Below are 24,419 nucleotides of genomic sequence, written 5' to 3'. Positions count from 1 at the left end.
CCCTACCTAGACCCGGCCCTGCACAGGAGGGAAGAGGGAAATAATGTGGAAGGAAAATCTCCTCAGACTCAGAGATGATGGGTGTTGATGAGCTGCAGTGATATACGTCATAATGTTTCCCAAAGAGATTTTATGTCATTTGAGGTTTAGTTATTCTGATACACTGATAATTGTTCAAGTGTTTGTTTTTATTAGAACTTCATTCCTGCTTCTCCACGGCCTGATGACTATGACGTGTCCTCTCCTGTGTCCAAGATATCTGAGCTTCATTTGAGGCTGTTTCTTTAGGCTTTGAAACATAGAAATGGTATTAATTAAACACTTTAATACACTTTTTCTGATTGATAATCAATGGATAGGAAAACAAAATTGGCATCCCCAATATTGATAAATATTTGTTTACTCCAACAATATGCTAATGATAAATTATGCTAATCTGTACAGGTCTCTGAGTTTGACAATTCACTCAGGATTTCCAGGACCGAGCATGAAAGGCTCATATAACTGCAGATTGAAGAGAATCAGGATCTGTGTATCGCATGAATATTGCTATTGTAGAAGTTGCTAATTGTTTTAGTTAATTGTGCTAATTTGCTCTCGTGCTAAGAGTTACACTAAAGGATTAATACGTCTCCTCTGTCTGTGCAGTAAATAACAAGCAAATGGTCAAATGGACAGACAGGGAAACAAAGTCATTCTTATTTCTGTGTGCATTGACTTCCTGTAGTCTCCGCTGATCGGAGGTTAAAGCAGATGAATGATCTGTGAAGATATGTTCCCTCTGTAGTTAGAGTCAGGTGCCTCGTGTTTGGTTTTAAAAGGAACAATGAAGGAGGAGCTTCATTCCAAATCCTTTCATGTCCTGAGAGAAACAAAGAAAGTGTCAACGCAACCTGAGACGAGGAGAAGAACAGAGGAGACGAGTTTGAAAAGTTTCATTCTGAGAAGTTCACTACAGACGATAGATGTCTACGTCTCTAAATGATGTTTGAATAAAGCTTCAGTGTCAGACAGTGACATCACAGGTGAGCTGTGTTGGGCCTTGTTTTGTTAGAGCTGTTTGAGATTACACTGTTTTCCCAGAATACATCAGAGTTCTCATCCCGAGGAGGCAGGAGGTGGATTCAGGATCGAAGGATGAGGAGACTGAACCTCCCTTGTGTATTTATTACCTGCTATTTAAGGTCTGGCATTTTTCTCTGTGCAGTTGTCACATCGTGGCTGTTCTCACAGTGCGGTGTCTAATTAGAGAAAGCAGAAGGTCAAGAGACCAGCTGACGCATCAGAGTTTCTTGCGACACAGGAAGTTACGGGTGTTTTTTGCTCGCTGCTGAAAATACTTTAAATATCCAGAAACGAGTGCTTGTTGCTTCTAATCAATTAAAAAAGGGTTTAAAACATTCAAATGCATTTTTGTGGATTGTTTTAAAGACATACAGATGGAGGATGTGTCTCTGTTTTCTCTCACTATCTTGAAATGAAACACGAACAATCAGTCAGTCTCAGCTGCCAATCATGACATTTCAAACTGTTTTATAGCATCAAATGACTAATTAAAACCAAACTGACCAGAGAAAGTTGATGACATTATTATATTAATAAACTAAGTTGAGTAAGGGACAGAAGCAAGGGAAATATCAGTTAAACTCTAACCTCTGAAGATGATTCAAGTTCATGTTCAGGTCCTGTAGAGCAAACAACAATGTGATCTGTGCTGCATCTTATTATTATTGCATTATGGTTTTTTTCCTTTCAAGACTCAGATATGTCGTAAATTCGTAAGAAGGGAAGTCTTCTTTTGTGAAACTGACGTCTTCAAACCAGAACATCCTGTTTCTGTTCTTCCTCTTTTCTTAGCTCATCGGGGACTTTTAAAATGGGAGTAGGTGGAGCCGACAGTGTTTGGAAATCAAATCCTATTTGAGGCAGATCTCAGCTGCTGGTTATTCCCATTTAAAACTGCCGCCCGGCTCCAGACGGCTGGAGGACGACTGTGGTGGTGAGATAGCGGCGGCTCGTCCTCCTTTGTTACCCGTCAACAGAAGGTCCGGCCGAGTCTGACAGAGGCTCCGACATCTCTGTTCCTGCTTCACCTGCTCGGCTCAGGAAGTTCAGGAGCACCAAATGAAAAAGAAAAGAGAGGGCAGCGGGATTATTTGCCGTGTTTGTCCTTCGCCATCAGTCTCTGGTGCGTCCAAATGGACAGTGATCCTCCCATTTACGTCCCCGGGGCTTTGTCAGCCGATCTCAGACGTACAAATTGCGCCCTTCGCTTTTTCGCCCTTTTCATTATCGCGCCATCGCTGCAGGGATTAATGGTCACGCAGGCTGCAACTCAGACAAGATTTACACTCGCTGTTTAAACTCTCACACACCTTTGCATTCCTCCTTCCAAAAGGTGCCAGTGAGATTAATGTCACCGGATCTGTGACATTTGAGCACCATTTTTCAAATTAGTATTAAATGTCAATAATGCACGCGGGTCCGTTTTAGAGCCAATGAAAAAACACTTGAGGAGATCAGAGGGAAATTAGGATTCAGATGACAGCAGGTGCAGCTGAATCATTTTGGGGGGGGGGGGGGGTGATATTAAATCTTGCTTTGTTGGCCTGTCACCGTCAGAGGTGCAATACTTAATGAGCCATTAGTCATGTGCTGGTCGTGACTGCTGCTGTCTTCCACAACCCTGAGACGTCCCCCTGTTAATGAACTTCCTGGAAGAGAATACTGGAACAAACATAAGCAGCACATGAGTCAGATTTCCTTTCTTTCTCTTAGTCATTGCTCATTGTTTTCCAGTAAAATGTTGAAAACCTTGTTGAACTAGAATTAACCTCAGTTGAGCTGGTTTCTCCCCAAAAGCTCAACAGCTTCCTTAAATTCAGTCTGCACCAAATTCATAGAAAACTCATAGTCAGGCCTCTACATATGTCGTCAAGATTCATTCATAATATCTGGGAGAATTGGTGAAAATGTAAAATCAGCATTGAAATCTTTGAGTCTAAGTGACAACTGGTCAAAGTGTTCTCTAATAAGGAATTCTCTAAACACTGACACGATATAGAGTCAAGAACAAAGTGACCTTGATGCTTCACTCTTAAAAAACTGCCGAATGTAATTGGTTAAACTTTTCCAAATGGACGTTTGTACTAAATTTGAAGAAACTCCTTCAAGATGTTCCTGAGATGTTGAGCTCTCAAGACCAAACCCTTTGACCTTTGACCATCAAATTCTAATCAGTTCTTCCGAGAGTTTAAATGAACTTTTGTACCAAATTAGAAGAAATTCCCTTAAGGTGATCTTATTATGTTCACTTTCACAATGCAACCTGAAAACATAACGCTCTTCTTCCAACATTTAAGAAGGTGAAAATGAAGTGTGAATGTAAAAATAAACATCACAGCAGGTGAGACGTTGGTGATTTTAGACTTCATCAACAAGTAAAGAAACAAAGTCAATAAAAAAAGAGACAGAACCACCGGGATTGTTTTAAATGTACAAAGTTGCACAGTTATTTTTTTATCAGTATTTGAAAATATTCAACAATGAAAGTTAAATCAAACAGTAAGAATAAGTCATAACAATAATTAATATCAGCATTAACTAGACTTAAAATCAAAACTTTTTTAAAACGTTTTTTTTCCTTTTTTTTATACTGAAACACCTGAGGGAAGCAAATCAAAAGAGAACCCAGAAAAAATAACCACTGAAGTTTAGAGAAAATAAGAAAACGATCACAAAGTAAAGTCAAGACAAGCTCGTACAGGGGCCTCTCTCACTTCATCTGTATGTACAGCACATTCGCTCGGTAGCTGTGATGAAAAGAATGGTGGTGAAAATGAAAACTGGTCTCTGCAGCCTAACAGCCTTTACATCAGCATTGGCAGCTGTATGGATTCACATGTAAAGGCCGAAAAACTACAATAGAAACAGGAAAACCCATTAGGAGCAAACTGGCAAATTCAATCTTTTCCCCATTGAGCTTGTATCACAGTCACAGAACTGACAGATCTCCATTTGTGTCTCTGACTGGAGAGGCTGAGAGGACCGAGACAGCACTGTCCCGCTCAAACAGTTTCCCCCAAACACAACCCGACGTCCTCTGTTAAAATATGGTCCCTGGATGCATAAGACACGGCCACTTTCCTCTCGTTAAAAAACATCATTCAAGCTTGTTTCAGTAGGAAACATGACATCAACATTAGTTTGGAGGTGGGTTCCAGAATCACATTTCATAGTTGTCTGTACATTAATTAATAATCATTAGATTTCAACCCCTTGTTCCGTCAAATCTCACCAAAACACACGTTAGCTGGGAAAAGATGGGAAGGGAATGCAAAGAAACCTTTGGTCAGAGAGTGGAACTCACAAAGGAGAAAATGCAACGACGAGATCTGAGGAGAATCATTCATCATTCGAGGCGAACGCAACAACAAAATCAAAGAGCAAAACTCAAGTGGTTTTCTATATACGTTTCTCTCTCTTTCTAACAATATGGCCCATGGTTCAACCCTCCTCCAATACATTTGGGTCTGCAAGTTATACTGGTTTCCTCACAGAGGAAAGAAGGAAAGAAAAAGGTGCTCTTTTCATGAAAGTCATGTTTGTCTTGATTGTCCACAAAAAAGAAGTGCCAGCAGGAAGTAACCCCGGCGAAAGGATATACAATCACAGCGTAAAACGACAACATCCTTTACTGGAAAGGAATTGAAGAGTCCATAACACGCTCCTGAAATACTCTGAACCTGCTTTGACTTGGTGTGTGTGTGGGTGTGTGTGTGTGTGTGTGTGTGTGTGTGTGTGTGTGTGTGTGTATGTGTGTGTGTGTGTGTGTGTGTGTATGTGTGCACATCTGTATCAGTAACCGCTTGTGTTCAGTCTCAGTTGGAAACCGTCTTCTCCTGTGTGGCCTCCTCCTGCAGGCAGCTCTTATGGATGATGGGCAGCGGGTGGGCTTCTGTGTTGAAGACCCAGTCCTCCAGCGGGAGGAGGTCGTCGTCGGAGAAGAGGAGGTAGAGATACCTGCAGGACATGAACAGCGTCCATTTAGATTCATCAAAATCAAACCTCTTTATATAATATAGAAAAAAAACATGAACTTCCTGTGGCTTTGTTTCGAGTTCAACTTTGGAAAATCAGCTTTAATAGATTTCTGCACAAAACAAGGACAATGTAGTTTCCCCATCATTTACATTATAATCCCTTCAGCCTTCGTGTAAGGGCTAGTGTGAAGAATGATTAACATAATCTGTTTCCACTGGACTTTTATTTTCTGAAAGACTTGAGGAATTAGGAACCTTTTCACTAATCTGAATAACCTTGTGTGCCTACTGTGTATTTACTGATATATTAACAGTTGAGCAGACTATTCTGTCTCAAGACTGTTGCTGACTTTGTTCCCAACAGAATCTGTAATTCTTCAAGGACTGATCTGAAGGAAAAGTCGTTTTATTGTTTCTCTTACAGCTCATGAGCCAGTGAAAGAGAATCTTTTCTCAAAATTGGGCGAATTATAAAAAAGTATCACGCAACAATTCCTCCATCTAGAACAACTAAATTATTCACCAGCAAAGATTTTTATGTAACGATTAGCCACTGAAGTTTTTAAGTGGATGCACATTAAGACCAGCAGAACAGTCTGGTGCTCAAAGTTCTCCCGTCTTTCAGCTCATGTGATGTAGCATCATGAACGGCTTTGTTGCTTAATGACCCCAGAACGAAGGGAAACAAAAAAACTGAACATGATCTCTTCATCATCCATGTTTCTTCTGAAAACAAGGAAAATCACCTCTACTGACGTACAAATCCGAAGCGTTACAACCTTTTTTATCTGTGATTGTTTCTGAAAGCAGAATGTAAAATGACGTTTGCCACATTCTGCCATGGAGGGCGACGTGGGGGGGGGAAGAGGACGTACTTGAGTGTCTCTGAGAGGAAGAAGCTCTGCTGCATGTTGTCGTGGCTGACTGTCACGGTGTAAACGTCTCGGATGCCGGAGAAGCCAGACTCCACTCTGCAGTGCTCCTCCAGGGCCTGACAGGTGACAGAGAGAGGGAGAGAGAGAGAGGGAGAGGGGGAGAGAGGGAGAGAAGGAGAGAAGGAGAGAGGGAGAGATGGATAGAGGGAGAGTTTACATGTGCACAAACACCTTCAAAAACATTTTTCAATTTCATTCCTGGACATGCTCAAGTCCACGTCTCGCAGGTGTTCGCTGTGGAAAGTGCACAAATTGAAAAAACAATTTGTTTGCCCATGAATATTCAATGAGGGTCACGTTGGTCTGTGCACACCTGGCATCAATGTGTCCTGCGACCACTTCACTTGACGTGTGTTTGCAAAGATCCAATTATGTTGTTTTCACCCTGTGTGAGTTTGCAGATGCATCCGATGTGGATGTGTGTGTGTTGAGTGTGTTGGTGCAGGCGAGTAAAGAGAGAGAGAGAGAGAGAGAGAGAGAGAGAGAGAGAGAGAGAGAGAGAGAGAGAGAGAGAGAGAGAGAGAGAGAGAGAGAGAGAGCAGAGTCAGGAGGAGCTGAATGAATCAAGCTGCGCTACCAAGGTCTTTTTTTACACTACTGCAGATATTTGAAAATCTGCCGTTTGGAAGGCATTTGTAAAAAATGTCTGTTTTAGTGATTTGAAATTTCTTTTGCATATGAGAGAGGTATAATGCAGAAGACAAGGCTACATGACAAAGAGATCCTATTCATGACACAGTACAAAGTAATCTATTCTTGTCGTCAGGGTCAGGACCGGAGCCTCAGCACATCGGCATCTTACATTTAGAAACATCATCATTATTATTATTATTTTTAATTATTTATCATTATCAATTTATTCAGATTTTCCAGCACCATACAGGCCTGATGTTCTCTGGTACCTCTCTTAATTACCACTGCAACACACGGGGGGGCTCTTTGTTTCCAAGTTTCAATTTCTCCTTCAGATTCTCATTTGTTCTTTTAATGTAATCAGCTAAATCTCTAAATTATTTATATTCTATCGCTTTGCACAGCACTTGCCTTTGTCTTTATGTGAAGTTATTACAGGTGAAATGTGATCCTGTCCTCAAACCTATTTTTGCTGTTTACTGGAAATCAAAACTTCCTCGATGTTTTGTTTTTGGCATCTTCTTCAAGGTCGTCCTCCACTAAAGTTGACATTAAACACAGTATAACAGAGTGTAAGACTAACTCTAACATTTTGTTTTACTGTGTTGATATTGTGGCTGTGACCACAAACAAATGAATTTAGGGGCAGCGAGAGGCATTGAAATACTTTTCATTCATTGTGAAACTGCAGCGATTTGTATTTAAACAGTGGAAAGTGTATGGCCGCATGTGTCAAAGATCTCAGGATGCACATGTACCTGAACCTGACCTAAACTTAGCACTTTTAAATCACTCTGAATCCAGTGTGAATGGTCGCACATGTCTTCAAAACCATTTTTATTTCTGCAGGTGTGTAAAAAGTGTTGGAATTGAGTAAATTAGTATTTGTTTGTTCATGTTCATTCCCCCCCAGAGTGGCCTCATTGTTTATGTACTGTCACAGAGCCAAATGCATGGAAGAGACATTCCTCTCATATCATGGAACCAAAATATCATCATATAAAACGTTGTGGCCTAAGGGTTAGAGTGGGTGTCTCCAACAAGAAGGTTGCCGGTTCAATCCCCACTCTTCCCCATCTGCATGCAGAAGTGTCCTTGGCAAGATACTGAATCCCTAAATGGCCCCTCATAAATGTTGAGTGTACTAAAAATGTAAGTTGCTTTGGACAAAAGCGTCAGCTAAATGACATGTAATGTAATGTAATGTAAAACACTGTCCTCAGCAGCAGTGTGTCCATGTTCACTAAAGGAAACGATGGAGCACGTCCAGCCCTCGGCCGGCGACACAATAGAAGCTCGAGCTAGGCTAAAGCTGAGAAAAGCTAATGGGGAGAGTCTGAGCTAGCCAAGCAGATTAGCACGTTATTAGCCCTGCTACAAAGGGCGGGCTTATACGTGCTAATTAACAAAGACCCTGACGTGTTAATGCCCGATGTTCACGGAGAGGAGAGTTGTGACCACTTTCAACCTTTGTGCCAGATAATTAGAGGCCTGTCAAACTCGTCAGCCTGATCCCTCCACTAAATTAATGCTAAATCTATCATGGCAGTCCTCTACAGTTTCCTGCAGCTGGAGTCCTGTCTGCTGCCACGTTATTAACTGTGCTCCCTGCGTAACCTTCACCTCCTGATGAAGAGGCTGCTTTATCCAGAAGCTAATGTTTAGCACCAGGAAATATCAAGGAAGCTGGTTGAGGGTAATTGGGGGTGTTAAAGGAGCACGACTCGGAAGGCGAGAGCCATTTATAAACTCAGTCACTTCTTACACAGAATTACATGGTACAGAAATATACGGCCACTTAAATATAACATAAAAATACCTTTTTTATCAAAATTAAGTCACATTCTTAAACCATGTTTCTCATATTGATATAACCATAATGCAACTTTACTATGTTTATTGGTTCTGTATTTTTTCCTTTATACAATTTGACAGAGGACATTGTACAGTGAACTTATTGTGACGCTTCCTGAGGCAAATGTGTGATTTGGGATTTATGAATAAAACTGATTTCACTTCCTTAGAGGCCAGAAATCATCCTAAATTAAAAAGTCCTTACAAGGCAAATAGTTGACTTTATACTTGGCTCCTGTTACCATGAAGGAGACGGGACATGACGTCTCTTGCTGTCCCTGCATCTTCATCTGTGACGACTACATGAAAAGAGAGTAATATACCTCCTAGAATAGCAATGTAATAATAGTATCTTATGGAAACTTTGCTTAACCAGAATGTTCGAGTAAGTGTTCGCAAAAAAGGGGAAACGTGGCTTCTCCAATAATAAGTTTCTTCTAATATTAAAGCCAAAAAGCGGAAGTTTGAATCCCACATGTTGTGTCTTACCTCCACAGCCTCCCATCCCCAGTCTCTGTACTTGGGGTCATGAGTGAGTCTCCACATGTACATGTAGCTCTCGATGACTTCAGGTCGTAGGATGTAATATCTGTCACTCAGCCTCGTTGCCGTGGCTTCAGCTCCGGCGTCGAATCTGAACGCCTCAGGTCCCAGTTTGGTGGCTGACAGATCACAGGAGGAGGAAGAGGAAGAGAAGAGGAGAAAAAAACATCAATCTGTGTCAGCAAACAGACGTCTGCTCTTACTCCACAGATCTGAGGACCTTCAGAGCGGAGGCAACGTTACGTCAGTGATCAGAAGCCGTTCGTAGTTTAACAATTAAGACCTCTTCAGCTGTCCAGATTCTCCAGATCCTCTTCAGGCTTCTCACATTCTCTGTCTCTCTCTCTCTCTCTCTCTCTCTCTCTCTCTCTCTCTCTCTCTCTCTCTCTCTCTCTCTCTCTCTCTCTCTCTCTCTCTCTCTCTCTCTCTCTCTCTCTCTCTCTCTCTCTCTCTCTCTCTCTCTCTCTCTCTCTCTCTCTCTCTCTCTCTCTCTCTCTCTCTCTCTCTCTCTGTGTCTCTCTCTCTCTCCTCTGCTTCTATTATATTTCAACAGCAATCCAAGGCTACATGACAAAGAGATCCTATTCATGACACAGTACAAAGTAATCTATTCTTGTCAGGGTCAGGACCAGAGCCTCAGCACATCGGCATCTTACATTTAGAAACATCATCATATTATTATTATTATTTATTATTTATCGTTATCAATTTATTCAGATTTTCCAGCACCATACAGGCCTGATGTTCTCTGGTACATCTCTTAATTACCCCTGCAACCCACGGGGGGGCTCTTTGTTTCCAAGTTTCAATTTCTCCTTCAGATTCTCATTTGTTCTTTTAATGTAATCGTCTAAATCTCTAAATTATTTATATTCTATTGCTTTGCACAGCACTTGCCATGGTCTTTATGTGAAGTTATTATAGGGGAAATGTGATCCTGTCCTCAAACCTATTTTTGCTGTTTACTGGAAATCAAAACTTCCTCGATATTTAACTTTTGTCTCGTCTCAAAGCAACTGTTTTTCTTCAAGGACGTCCTCCACTAAAGTTGACATTAAACACAGTGTAACAGAGTGTAAGACTAACTCTAACAGAGAAAAGACACCCCCCATCTTTGTGCAAAAGCCATAAGAACAAACCTAAAATAAAATAGTTACTGTTCATCATTGATTTCAGTCATAACCCTGTTTTCTTTTGACAGGTAACAACTCCGAACCACCTCTGTGTGAACAGTTGCTGCAGTGTCACTGAAACGCTTTGCACAGATGGAATCATGGGACCTGCAGCTTTCAAACAATGAGTAACTGGTCAAGGTTGTGAAGAGTGATTCCGGTGCAAACACATCTAAAGTCACGCTACCAAGGCCAAAGCCTCCCACGACTGGAATGGTTTATTTGAAAATGTTAATTGGCTGCTGCAAGGTTCAAACACTTATTTCCAGACAATGACCTCAGTGAGCTGCGTACAGGTCTGACTGTGAAAGACGATACTGAGAAGGAACAGACAGATGGGACCAGAGATAAAATTTGTGGGGAAGGTTTGCTCATATATTTCCCCCCTTGTTCACGGACATTTTTCTCCTGGATATATCTTTAGTCTGGGAGTGAAACACGGTCTTACACTATCCCTCGTTTATCAGATGGAGTCACAATAAATTTTCCTGTGGAATCAATTTTTATCACAGCCTTTGTTCTTCCATCTTCCATTTCTTTCTTTCTCCTAAATTACAAAAACCTGCAACTATTTAACACACTTACAGTCGTGAGATGTTGAAGAATAATCAAAGTTGAATTCATCGGCCGCTGCTTATTAGGCCTGGTTATTAGAACATATTAGGTTGTCTCTGCGTTGAAGTGAAGGCAACAAAAACAATTCTACTTTGGAGTCGAGGAAGAACAAAAAAGCCTCAGTCCCTTTTTAAATTATAATTTGCTGCTCTCCTAGACTTTTTGTATTAGATTTAAATACAGAACATTTAAATGGCACCTAGAGCGCATAACTCCACCGAGGACAACCGGCCAACTGCCCGACCAACAGTCCCTGAATGTTTTTTTTCATTAAGATCAATGAATTATTCTCTGAGAAATCAAGGAAAATCTCTTTATGTTAAATAAAGAGAAATAAATTCCTGATCGGTTCCTTGATCAGGATTCACACTAACATTGAACGAGTTCTTCTCTAACTCACACTTCATCCTTCCACTAATTTCTGTTGTAATTCGTCCAATAGCTTTTGGGTAATCTGGCTGACAAATACACAAATCAACAAACACATGGACAGGGCTGAAACAGAATATAAAATGAACTTCCTGTTAAAATGACGACTACAACAGCTACAGGACACACTGACACGAGATCTGACATGCACAGTTCCTGGATGATGAATCCTGTTGACGTGATCCACAGACTTTTCCTGGAGCTTGATGCTGACAGTAGTAATCAACTGTAAAACATCATCATGTGAATACTGAGCCTGACTGTCTCCATGTGTTAATGATCTTTTGGTTTGATATTTGACTGTGAACCTCCAGAACTGAAGCTCTGTTGATCCTCTTGAGATTAAAAAGTCTCCTCACACTCATCTCCAACCTCCCTTCGTCTCCACTCACCTGAGCGTGTGTAGCTCTCATGGCACGTGTGTGTGATCTCTGCAGCCAGGTCCAGGTAGTGTTGCCTCTTGTCCGGAGCTCCATCATCCGCCCCGATGCCGATCATTCCCCCGGAGAAGCAGGCCAGGTGGCCCATCTTGTGATCCAGGATCCCACCCCTCCACTCGGCCATGTAGGTGAGGCCCCCGGTTGACTTCTGCACCAGGTTAGCTTCAATCGCCTGCAGCGTCACACACACACAGGAGTTATTGGATGATTACTGACGTAGCTTGAGACACGTTATTGTGACTCCTTGTAAATTTCATCGAAGGAAACTGTGAAGCACCGAGTTTCAGAGGGTTGAGGATATTCGTTTTCTGTTTAACAATTTTCCAACTTGTGACAATGACTCTTCACAACTTTTCACTCATGGCTAATTTCCTAGTTTCTTTCAGTTTGCTCTGTAGACAATGATTGAAATGATTTCTCTAAAACTAAATTTTATTTGGAAATGTTTAGGAGGCTTCTCCTGCACCAGATATAATTCGTTTTGCTGAAGTAGCATTTCCCAGATACTCTAGGTAAGGAAGCACAAAGTCAGAAAAACATCTTCTTCAATAACAACTGGTGTAAGAGGAGAGGAAAGCGGAGATTTCTTTGTCGAAATCTTCAAATTTAGGGTTTTCCTCTCTGTGAAGCTGTTTGTTCTCCGTGTTTAACGTTTCACGAGACAGAAGGACGTCTCCTGAGATAATTTCTGAATGACTCAGCCTTTTCTCTCTTTTACAGTCTGTCATTCTCTCAAGTGCTTCTCGCCCATTCAGTCTGGCTTGCTGCTCATTTTGCATTTGAATGCTGGTCTGATATTCTGCAGCATCACACCTCAAAGTGCTGAAAATAAAGTGTCGAATCCCACATTTCAGGTCATTCCTTTTGTTTACTCTCTTTTTTAACAGCTCTAGAAATAAACACACCTTCTTTACTGCATATAAGAAGAGTGGGATATGTTTTAAATCCAAGTTAAATCATGCAAATTACAGTTGACCTCTCTCCTATTACTGCCACATACTGTAAGAATAGCATTTGAAGCAATTAAGGGTTAATAAAGATGCAACCTGGAATAATAGCTGACAAAACAAAGTAATGTGTATAATGTGAAAGCAAATAAACACCATGTTCTCAGAAAAAAACCTTTTCTTGAGGGCTGCCTGGTGATTTTCCTGCTAATTAGCTGTTGTTTGCAGTAATTGTTCTGCAGTATAACTGGAAAAATGTTCTCTCTCTCAACACCGTGTTTTAATTAGTAATCTACTTTTGTTTGAACGCCAAGGATAATGAGTTGTGCTGTGCCTTCACCTTAGATCTCTGTACAAACATACAGAATATAACTCAATCTGATAGCATGGGGGGTCCCGTACCATTTAAATACCCAGTCACAGGGGAGAAGGGGAGTCTATAATTAAAAGATCTGCCTCTGGCTTGACCGTCTGACGGGAACTGAGGAAATCTCAATGGCAATCTCAAATTATTGTCTGCAATATTGTAATTGTAGGCGCAGGGAATGAGTTTTACTCCGACATCAACTCCATTAAAGAGGAAAACAGACAGCTTCTGATGTACTTTTATGCTCTTGTATACTGTACACTGAGTTCATGTTCAGACGCCTCTTTTGTGGACAGTGGGGCACTTAAATTTTACACAGCAGTACATGAAAGTCAGTTGAATTCTAATCAAAGCTCTAATCACATTATACAGTACCAGGAACCTCTACCTTAGATTAACGTACAGGCCGCAGCAGAACAAGTGCACAAACAACAGCTAAAATAGGGTTTTAATGGAAAAATGACTTTACAAATTCATCTATGATGCAGCCGTGTGCAGTGTGAGGACACACAAAACTCTTATTCCTTGATTTTTTAAATTTTTTACCTCAGCACTCCTCTCTTTTAGACAAAATACTGCACATGCATTGTGGCTCTTTTCACCGAGGTACTATCATGTCTGAGTAATACCACGAGGAACAATCAGGTAATGTTACATTCATGATGGCTGAAAAGAGCTTCAGACGTTGTGTCCTTTCATCAGCCTTCAACTATTTTGTCAACTAAAATGTCCTGTTGTGATTGTGTATAAAAGCCCTTTGGATACTTTTTCATCCAAAGCTCATGCACATGCACAACGATCACATTTCTTTTATCTGACCGGGTTCTGCAGAGTGATCCTATGAACCTAAGATTAGAATTTCCATACCTCCAGTGCTCCATAGTACATCGTCTTTGCCCCATCATCGGTCTTATCTGACATCAGATAGGATTTGATCAGGTACTCGTAGAAACTGTCCCCGAGGCCGCCGATGGAGACATGATCTATGAAGGGAAAAGGAGAAAAGTCAGCTGGGTTACACAAATGTCCTTAGTGAGGGTATCAGATGATACTAATAATGGGGAAATTTGCAATTGTATTGGCTGCTTCAAGACCCTCAAGGACCCCTTACAGATATAAACATGTAAAACATCCCAATATCAGGATCTCAATTAAAACAAATATAATAGGAGGCCAATAAGTATACAATCATAAGTACTAAAAACTGAAAACAACATTTAAGACCTGCAGCTTCATGCTTATTGTCTAGATGTTGTCACCACTCGTTAAAACTTAACTTATGTAACACACTTTGATCGTGTGAGTGGAATCTGAAATGAGTGGCTGTTGTTTTTCCTCCTGTCCGCTGGTGAGTTCACATGCAATGCATGCATAAATATGAATAAGATATTGCACTGGAGGCGTTTATGAGTGTGCATCCATCCACTCACGCTCACGCACACCTTTGCTCTGTTGACTCCCCTGTAAGGTTATTCCACGCAGCGCTGCTGTGTTTGTCCTTGACACTGACAGATGAAGCAGAGCTCCATACCAAAGATTATTTTTCCCTTTGTGCAAATAAATTTATATAATTTCTCTTCTCTACAAGTTCACTCACAAACAAGTGTCTCAGTAATCATCCAGATTACGAACCCTTTTCAGAACAAGCATCGTGTTTTCCCCACGTTTGTTGCCTCCTTTCAGGTAAATCTGAAAGATCCAATTTCCTGAGATAATTGATTTCATTATCATTTTAATAACCCAGAGGAAAGGGAGTAATATAGGCATTGCTCTGAGCCTGATATTAAAAATGAATGGAAATGGAAGGTTGACACAGATGTGCAGCGAGAAGAGCTTTGGTACATGAGGTGAATCAAGGTATGTCGGTTGTGTAGAAGCCGAGGAGAAGGTTTAAATGTGAAACGACAGAATTAACTCAAACCTTGGTACAATTGACCCGAGGGGAGAAAAACAATTACTGTTATCTAACAAGAATGACCTCAGAGTGTCATTATAGTCACATGTACAATGTAGGTTATATTTAAATAATGTGAGCCCCTGACCTCATCCTTCATTACAGACATGTCTCTATAACAGAGATGTACCTTGATATAATTTCACACATGTTAAACCAGTGCTAGTGTTCAGTAATCACAACACTTACGTTGGACCCAGTTGCCGCTGACTGGACTGAGGAAGTTGGGATAGAGGCCGTGAGGTTTTTCAATCTTGTTCAGAAGTTTCCTGATGTTCATCACCTACAGAGACATCACAGTACAAATGAATATCACTGCAAGAAGGCTGAAAACATGTCTAGCAGGTTTCACGTTAAAACAGATTGCCGACATCATCAAGACTAGTGAAAGAGGAGGAGAAACTGGGAATGCAAACCTTCTCTGTGTAGATGGGATTGTTGGAGACCTCAGACAGATGCACGAATTCCAGGTGAAGTGTCCCGAACTCAGCCAGGATGCTGCTCCCAGCTGAGGCCCAGCCCCAACTCCAACTGGTTCCACTACAGCAGAGACAACATCCACAGGTAGACTAAGTACCACAGGTGTCACATATAGAAGCATAACACAGTTAAACAACAGAGTTTGGCAGTTAGACCCACTGTTTTGGGCTCGGGTTGGATTATTATCAAATGCAGCTTGAAAATTATTTTAAAAATATTTAAGATGATGCTTTTCATGTGTTATTATATGAAACGTTTACTGAGACGCCAGAAGACTGTGACCAATGTGTCACATTTTCCTTTGCGAGCTATGCAGAGCGTCTTTAATTTCCCAATGATTTAGGCAAGGCTATTGCATTGTGGGACATCCAGACTGTCTGACAATGAAAGCAGCAGTGAATAATACCGTCAATAGATTTAAAGTGTTTGTCTGAGTGCAGCTGAGTTCTCAGATTTTCATCCTGTTTTGACGTGAAGTTCTCGTGAGTTTAAAGTTTTACAGCCAACGCCGGCTTCACATGATCCTGTTCTATCTCCAGCAGCATTTCTTGTACCCTCCTGACAATAGAACAATACTTCTTTCAATTCTTCCACTGTCTGAGTTTGAAGTGATTCTCCCTCGGTTGCACCACATTCAGAAGATGCTGCAGCTCCAGAAAGTTAGAGAAAGTAACCGACTCAGGGCCTGATGAACTCCTGAACTCACATACTGCTAAATGCATCATGCGAGACACACTTGGGTTTTACTTTTTATCTCATTTTTTGATGGAAATCAATAACCGTCTCCTGTTTTGTCTCCAGTGGTCTCTGCAATACATTGAGCACATTCATACAAAATATATGGATGGATTTAAACCCTGAGCTATTTTCACTTTTCATTTAAGTCAACATTATATATATAATTTAATGTGTCAGTGCAGATGAATCTCAGTAAGAAATGGACATGCATCACCTAAACAAAAAACACCAGCGTCTATATATCCAGATTTCTTTCTTTCTCTGTCAAATGTGATTTAATATCAAATATTTTTTACAAATTGGAGTGTTAATCAGAGGAATTGAGCTTTGAATGCTGAAGGTTTTCAGATATATGGCACTTCTTCCCTTCTGACATAGCTCATGAAAACATAATGTCACATCCAAAAATGTGTTAAAAAAATCACAGAAAAACGTCCTGCTACTTAGAACTGCTAACTCATAATTCTGCATATTTTTATGGTGCTAAATTGCTAAAATGTCAAAAACAGCGCTGAGTTTCTTTGCCCACAACATAACATCGTCCTTCTGTCCCCACAGCATCATATCAACATGTTGAGGTTATCAGTTGTCTCTGTTTAGTGTGAGCTGTGTCCTACTTAAATGCATGTTATAGTTCAAACAATTAATTAAGAAAATAATTGGCAGATTAATGATAATGAAAAATAAGTTGCCGCATAATCAAACGCTGCACAAGTCGAATGACGTTGAAAAGAAGTTCACTCAACAGCCGCTTGAATACTGATGTCGAGCCAAGGTTGTTATAATGAGAAAAACAAAGTACAGAGACCATGTGTTTTTAAGGTTCTGTTGATTAATTATAGATCAGTTTTATCCACAGTAGTTAAATCCGTCTTCCACAAACAGAGATAATATGCAAAACAAAACCTCACCCGCGAAGCAAGTGTTTGTACTTTATTATTTTTAATTGGGTTAAAGGTTCGATAACAAATTGGACACTTGTAATGAAGTTGTGTGAGTAGATGTTTTGATCTGATTAGTTCAAATGTGTCTGTTAAAATTAAACTCATCACTTTCTGAAATGACCTTGGAGTCCATCTCCCACCTAATGAGTTCACTGCCGCTGCCTGCAATGATTGATGTCTATGTTGAATTTCTTTAACCTAAGCACGAAACATGACACCAGTGCAGCCAAGTTCTGTGAATCATGGTTTATTAACGGCTCGGAACGTTACCTGGAAACTACAAACATCATAAGTGCACCCTCCAGTTGGATTCCCTCAGGTCAGTGTGGGTGATATCACTCTGTGAAAAATCTATTTCTCAGGAAATGTGTGGTGCACTCGTCCTCGGCCATGATTAGTTGAGGCAGACAATACTACAGTGACTTCACATACTCTAATAGATGCTGGGGGAAGATCAGACATCCAATAATGAATTGAAATAAATTTGTAAGAGGAGGGAGAGGATGAGGTGAGGTGGGGTCTGTGCAGGCGGACGGGGATCAGAGAGTTTAGCACAGTGAAGGCATCCATTAAAAGTTTTTGGGGGGCTACATCATTAGCAGCTCTGGTTGCAGTAACATCTGATTGGTCCTCCAAGAAGAATCAATCTGAGAATCACAGTGAAAGTGCGTAGCGGCAGCGCGTAGGGGGGGTGTCCACAGGGGGCAGTATCCACATCACTGCATCATGAAGCAACAACACTGGCGCTCGCTCAGTAATCATTTCAGCCCATTTAACAAACGCACTCTCATGCTCATCCACAGCCAATCAGAAAAATGATCACGTTCAGAAAATGAATATAAACTAAAAATCAATATCCCACGTCGCTCTTAATGTGTTGAGGGAAATTGGTGTTTGTGCATTTTAATAGAGGAGCTAAACGATTTGATGATCTGTGATGTCTCAACGCATGTTATTAAATACCGTATTACTTCTATGAACAATGATGAGCTATAAGGAAACCTACTGTAAAAACGATGTATTCTGGTGGGGCTGCAACTAATAATAATTTTCAATTATGAGTTAATCAACTCATTCTATTGAAAATGCTGAAAATGTCCACCAATAATTATTTAGACTAATGTTTACTTTATTATAATGGATTATATATTGAATTTTATTGATTTAACATGTTGGTAATTATAGTTTTTAATGTATTTGATATTAATTAAGTAAAAATGGCTTCAATATCTTCTATTTCTGTGATTGCTTGGCAGTTTATATCAGAGTTGGTTGGCATGTAAGTATAAAAATCCTCCTCAGAAAGGTTTTCACCTAAGAAGCTCTGTGAACGTCTAGAGATGCTTTGTGAAAGACTTCTTCTTCTCTACCTGAATCTCAACGTAACAGAACATCATGAATTTCATTTTTCTTGCAGTTTGGTCCGACCTTTCACCTGAACGTCGTCTTCTGATGCATCGTGCAACCAGAACCAGGCAGTTCAATTAAATCTGTTGACCTATGGCAGGTTGTCGCGAGTAAAACATGCACACAAGAACAAATGGCACACAGGGAAAGACTCATAGCAACCGTTCATCACTTTTGCCTTGTGAGGAAAGGATTTTGCCGGAGCCACAGGCTGAGCAGCAGAACTCTACTCCCCTGGGTGCACAGTGTTCGCTGACTGCTTGTGTTCTGCTCCCGTGGCATAATTACGATCTTCTCTAAAGTGACGTGTGTGTGCGTGTGTGTGCATGTGTGTGTGTGTGTGTGTGTGTGTGTGTGTGTAGTGCAGATGAGGCTTGTTTGTGTCACTCCACACATTCCACGTGACCACACTGTGGGGCAGCATGGTTCCTCCTGCCCATCTGTAGCACAGACCCATGTCGGTGCTGTAGCAGGAATTAACTGTAGAATAAGGTAATTAAATCTGCCGGCAGCTGTCCACTTTTCCGGCTGGGTTAATTGGTAGCAGGTGGACGACAGTGGTGCCAGGAAGTAGCTTATAAGATTAGGGAGTGAGAGGAAGATGCAGGTTTCCTGAGTGATTTACTATGAGAGAGTAAATAAAGTCCAACATTCAAACATAGGGAGGATAAGTTTGTCTTTGTCTCACATGATACTTTATCAAACTTTTGTGTTCTGTGTACTCTGTTCTTTACACATTTACATTACCTTAAATAACTTAAGTACATTTTTCAATTTACTTTAATGTACCTTAGTTGATTTTTTGACGGGTACTTTTATTTATATCAGCAAATATCTGTATTTTCTTGTCCACAAAAATAATACGGTGTATTCCGTTGCTTGTTCACTTGTTTGTTACGTTTCTATAATCAATATTAGAGGGGATGGGATCCAATCAGAGCATGCAAGTAACACAAAACCCGCCTCTTTCAACAAGAGAAGAGCACGCCTTCAACAAGTACTTTAACTGTTAATAGTTACTTTAAGTGAAGCATAAAATGTAATGCTGTAGTTTTTGTGTAATTATTTGAACTTTCAACTTTGAACTCTGGAGTCCTCCGTCACAGCTTCATGCATCCTGCTGCTTATTGATAAATCCAAACAGACATTACTTCAGTTTATGTGAACGCATGCTAGCGATGATAATTTGTCTGTCACAGTCACTGACGAAGATGTTATCAGCATTTGTCAGATATTTCTCCTGTAATCTTTTTCCCTGATATCAGGATCTCTTTAAAAATGTTGAATCGAAAAACAAGAAGCCCGTGTGTTATCCACGCTCAGCCTTAATGAGGTTTAAAGCCAAATCTAAATAAAGAACTTGAAATTCACCGTCAAATCGCTGTGAAAATTAAATACCGCTCGCAGTTGCGTGGCATGACTGTGGCATTAACAAGATTTTGTCAATACGGATTTTTTGATTAAATAGTAAATGGTTTGGAATGGATTAAAAATGAACACAACTCATTTAAAACATGCATATATTATTGATACGATCCTCCAAAGTGTTTGTGAGCAGATTAATTCTAATCCAAATGTCACCGTCATTATAAAGCTTGGCCCTGCAGATGCTCTGTTATCAATACACAGATCTGGGCCTGTTTGAATAGTTTTTAAATTGTCTCTATTTGCTGCTGTCATTTCGGCAAATTTATGTGGAGATTTTGTTTGTTAATTACAGACACTTTTTATTTAGTTTCTTCTTTAGGCTTCTATAAAACACGTTTATTTTTATATGCAGAGCTGTGAGGAATGGACCTAACTGAAAAATGTTCCGTCATTGACCACAACTCGTCCATTAAACTTGGCTCCGTCCGCCCCGCTGTGTAGTTGCTGAGCAAAAATAAAGTTGTGTGTCCTTCTAAATGCCCCCCCGGCCTGACCATCTTTTATCAGAGGTGGACATTAGGAGGTGAGGGCCGGTGCTGAGACTCACCTCCCCAGGTTGATGACCCCTCTGGGGATTCCTGTCGGCGTGTTGAAGGCCGGCAGCAGCTTCTCTCCCAGCTCCATCGCTTTACTCCTGTACAGCTGCAAAATACAGAAAACGGGAAACTGTTCAAATCTGGTCCACAGACTGTGAAATGTTATAATAATGAGAAACTTTAGTCAAGACAGTAAAAGATGTCAAAACAATAAAAAGTATGAAAAAAATTAAGTTAAAGCAAGGTTAACAAAACAATTAAAGAAAAGACAGCAAGGTCATAAAAATAAGCCTTGAGCAGCTTTTCAACCTGTCAGCAGAGAATGCATTTCTAATTTGTGGTGGGAGTCGGTCCCAAATTATTCTGCATAATGACAGAAAGCTACTTCACCGTGTTTCTTGCACTAAGTGACCCCACTGAGCCGATAGGAACGTTATCTGATAGACAATCTAAAAGATATTACCAGACTTTAAAACAAATTAGATAAGGTTTTAATCCGTACGAAGAAAAAAAAACTGTCATCTCACCTAAACTTAGTAAAAATCACAGAGACGGTCTGAGATTCCAAAGCCCTGCACATGTTTCCCCCCAGTTTCCCCTCTAAAGCTAATTATGTGAGACTTGCTACACCAGAACTCCAGCAGGATTAAAAGCAATCTCATCGATGTAATCTACAGTCCGTTTAAAAACCACACTTCCATCCCCACGGCAACCGTCCAGAGGCCGAGGCAAAGTTAACATATCATCTTATAAACTGGGTTATCAGTCACCACAGCTTTCGCCAGAGGGAACAATGCTTGGGGACAAAAGATTGGCTGGTGAAGTAAGACATTGAAATCCTGAAAATGAAAGGAGACAAAGAGGATGAAGGTAGCAGAGCAGAGGCGAGAGGAAAAGAGACAGAAATCCTTGGAGACAAGATGGAGAAGACAAAGTGACAGAGAAGAGACAGACAGAGGGAGAACCGTCCGGACACACGACAGATCAGGAAAAGGGAGTTTGTGAGTTGGGCTGCAGGGAATCAGCAGATGACAGGAGAAGAATAAGAGAAAAATTGATATTGGTTCGGTAGAAACCGCTGCGCTCTGAGGAAACCATTTTCTTTCCTGTTTTTTAAGAGAAAGGGAAATGTTGCTCTTAAAATACACCATCGGTATTTTAAGGTCTGACACTGGGAAGATAATCATTCTTGTTTTAAAAATAGTTTCAATGGATTATGTCAAGAAAGAGGTTCCTGTGAATTCATCACGTTATTTTGTATGCTTCAACTTGAAGGCTGTTTAAATTTGCACCATTAAAATCATAGAGAATTGCTTATTAGCACATCCTGCTTACAATGTGCAGACAACTGTCATTGGTTTACTTTGATTCTGGAGGAAAGTTCTGCAGTTATAAGAAATGTATCAGGATATGTGGACGTTTGTTGGAGCTGTTCGTTGTGTTGATTATCGAGCTAAACTCTAACAAGTAGTAAAACTCCATGTGTTTTTTAGTAAATCTGTATTCACCTCATCGTCCACTCTTCTACTTTATGTACCAATTTCACATTTCTGCTCTTGTGTTTGTTTCAGACATTGGAGGGGAAATGATGTGATACTTTGTGTGAGTCTATCAGCTGCTCCCAGTTCTCTAGCTACACACACACACACACACACACATACACACACACACACACACGCACACACACACACACACACACACACACACACACACACACACACACACACAGAGTAGTGGGCTGCAACCAGGGTGTCATTACACTGTCACTTATTAATTCTCTCTGTGTTGGGGTGTGTGTGTGTCGGTGTGTGTGTGTGTGTGTGTGTGTGTTATAGTCCCTCCTGAGTCTCCTCTATTCAATCAAAGCGAACACTTATGAACCTGGTCTCATGTCTCCTCATCGGTCTTTTCTACCACCACTGATTCTCCAACAAACCAGAAACCCACAGACACACACACACAAACTTGCTCTTCTTTGTGTGTTGTGTTTGCATCATTATGAATTTCTACCCAGACCTGGACTTCAGTGTGTGTAATGTAACGATGCACATGGAAATGCAAACCAAAGCTCATCAGACAACACCCAAACACCCTCTCCCACACTAACAGCCAATATGGCAGCAGATAATATTTCACTCCTCTATTATTGTTTACTTGTTAATAAATGACTTGATTAATTATAGTAAAAACCCCTTTGGCTGACATCTGCTCTGTGATTTACTGTAGGAGGCACACAAGCTAAATTAAGGGCAGTGTTCATAAATCTGTCTTGCTGTCATGCTGCTGGTCTCCGGTGCCACACTGAGAGCCTCCTCCAGCAGAGGAACTTCATTACTGAAGTGCTACGGTAATTAAACTTTGTGTGTTTGCACCTTCCTCCTCATCCATCCATAGCATATCAGTAAAGTACAGATCGCTTATGATGAGGATTTAAAGTCTTTTTCTGACTTTCTCTACCTGTCTGATAAGAGCGAAAGGATGGTGGAATCCAGCAGAGAGCCACATTGATCGTGAGGTGACAGCCGACAGGTCCCTTTCTTCCATTTCAGTTTGAATTCCCGGTCGGATCGTGGACAGAAGGACACAAATGGCTTTTCTGTCAGATCCTAAATGCTGAAGACGTGAATCAGGCATGTAGTCATCTCTCCCAGAGCAAACAACATCAGAGCCGAGCACAGAGACACTTTGAGAAGCTTTTCTTGACCTGCCACTTCTGTTTACCAGTAAAAACCTTTATGTCTGTGCTCCTGAAGTTCTGCCAGAGCTTCACTGCAGCTCTTCACCTTTCGTACACACACCTGCTTTATTACACTGAACCCAGAAGCCAAACCCCTGAAATGACTGATAAAAAAAGTTTGAACTTCATCTTTTTCACTTGCACGTCCACCTACATTTCGATAGGCAACTTTCAGTCAACTCAGAACCACGAGTGAGCTTTTATTGTACTTGACTTGTTTGCCCCCTGGTGGCTCGATGCAGTATCGGTCATGAGTCCTGTCTTCTCTATGTTAGTGGATGAGACATGGACCAAACTAAAAAGTCGAAGTTCATGTCAAATGAAATGTCTCGTCTGTGTGACCTTTCTACGGTGATTCCATCTCCTGATCGCGTGCAGACTCTAAACGGGCAAATGACGTCTTCATAGCAAGATGGCAAGACTCGTATCTGGGGTAATTTGGCTGCATGTCTCGATAGTGAGAGGAGGTAAAGCCTCATCATCCATCTTTATATACAATCAATGGTTTGAACTAACATTTAAACGACACAGCGCTGTCCAAGAAATATTCAGCAGCCAAGTGTGCAATTAGTTTTAAAATCCATAAAATGCTGGCACTATCTGTTTAAGAGGCTAAATCTCCTACACTGTGTCTTCTATGTTAATGTTCATCTACTCAAATCGAAGCTGAGAGTTGGCACTTCAATGAAGTATCCATTATTATTATAGCTTATTATTTTATTTGAAAATGAAAGTGCTGAAGCTCAGAGCCTTAAAAAACAAAAAAACTATTTTGTCCAAATACTTCAAGCCCTTGAAGCAGCACTCTTCAGTTGGATCTATTTATATTGAGTTCTGTGTGTTTCCATAGGATTTGTTGACAAAACCAAACATTAGAATATCCCGAGACTCGTATTCACATTTGGGACACTCAGGTCTGATTAGACAAGTGATGGGCAAAGTGAAAATAAAACGTGACTGGGTTGCTGATTGGTTTTCAGCAGCCAGAGCAGAGCTTCATCAGCAGCACACATCCCAGACTGTGATTCTCAGAGAAACGCTGGGCTCTTTCAATGCGAGAACAAAGCCTCTCCGCTTTTACATGAGCCATCACCTCCTCTTTCTTCACATTACAGAGATGGAGGAGACAAAGCAGACTGGGAACCTGATCTGCTGAGGAGGAGAATCGGGTGCTGAGCTACATTGTCATGGAAAACTGAACGGCAGCGTGAAGGCAAT

The 24,419-nt window shown here is 40.8% G+C and overlaps 1 protein-coding gene across 2 annotated transcripts in view; it reads right to left on the bottom strand.

The window, feature by feature from the left end:
• Window positions 1–4,841: 4,841 nt before the first annotated feature.
• Window positions 4,842–24,419, bottom strand: part of LOC133014793 (mannosyl-oligosaccharide 1,2-alpha-mannosidase IA) — a 167,872-nt gene continuing 148,294 nt past the window's right edge. Inside the window, exons 5-12 of one of the 2 annotated variants that reach the window (XM_061082057.1) lie at window positions 20,477–20,570; window positions 15,348–15,475; window positions 15,121–15,214; window positions 13,845–13,960; window positions 11,616–11,835; window positions 8,954–9,126; window positions 5,918–6,033; window positions 4,842–5,022 (exon numbers count right to left, since the gene is read on the bottom strand). In XM_061082057.1, coding sequence (XP_060938040.1) covers window positions 4,881–5,022; window positions 5,918–6,033; window positions 8,954–9,126; window positions 11,616–11,835; window positions 13,845–13,960; window positions 15,121–15,214; window positions 15,348–15,475; window positions 20,477–20,570 — 1,083 coding nt within the window. In that variant the 3' untranslated portion in view covers window positions 4,842–4,880. Of the gene's footprint in view, window positions 5,023–5,917; window positions 6,034–8,953; window positions 9,127–11,615; window positions 11,836–13,844; window positions 13,961–15,120; window positions 15,215–15,347; window positions 15,476–20,475; window positions 20,571–24,419 lie in introns of both variants that reach the window. The other variant, XM_061082058.1, reaches the window with a different exon arrangement.

Source organism: Limanda limanda, chromosome 11 (genome assembly GCF_963576545.1).
Source record: "Limanda limanda chromosome 11, fLimLim1.1, whole genome shotgun sequence".
Lineage (NCBI taxonomy): Eukaryota > Metazoa > Chordata > Actinopteri > Pleuronectiformes > Pleuronectidae > Limanda > Limanda limanda.
This window is presented reverse-complemented; position numbering and strand designations above follow the sequence as displayed.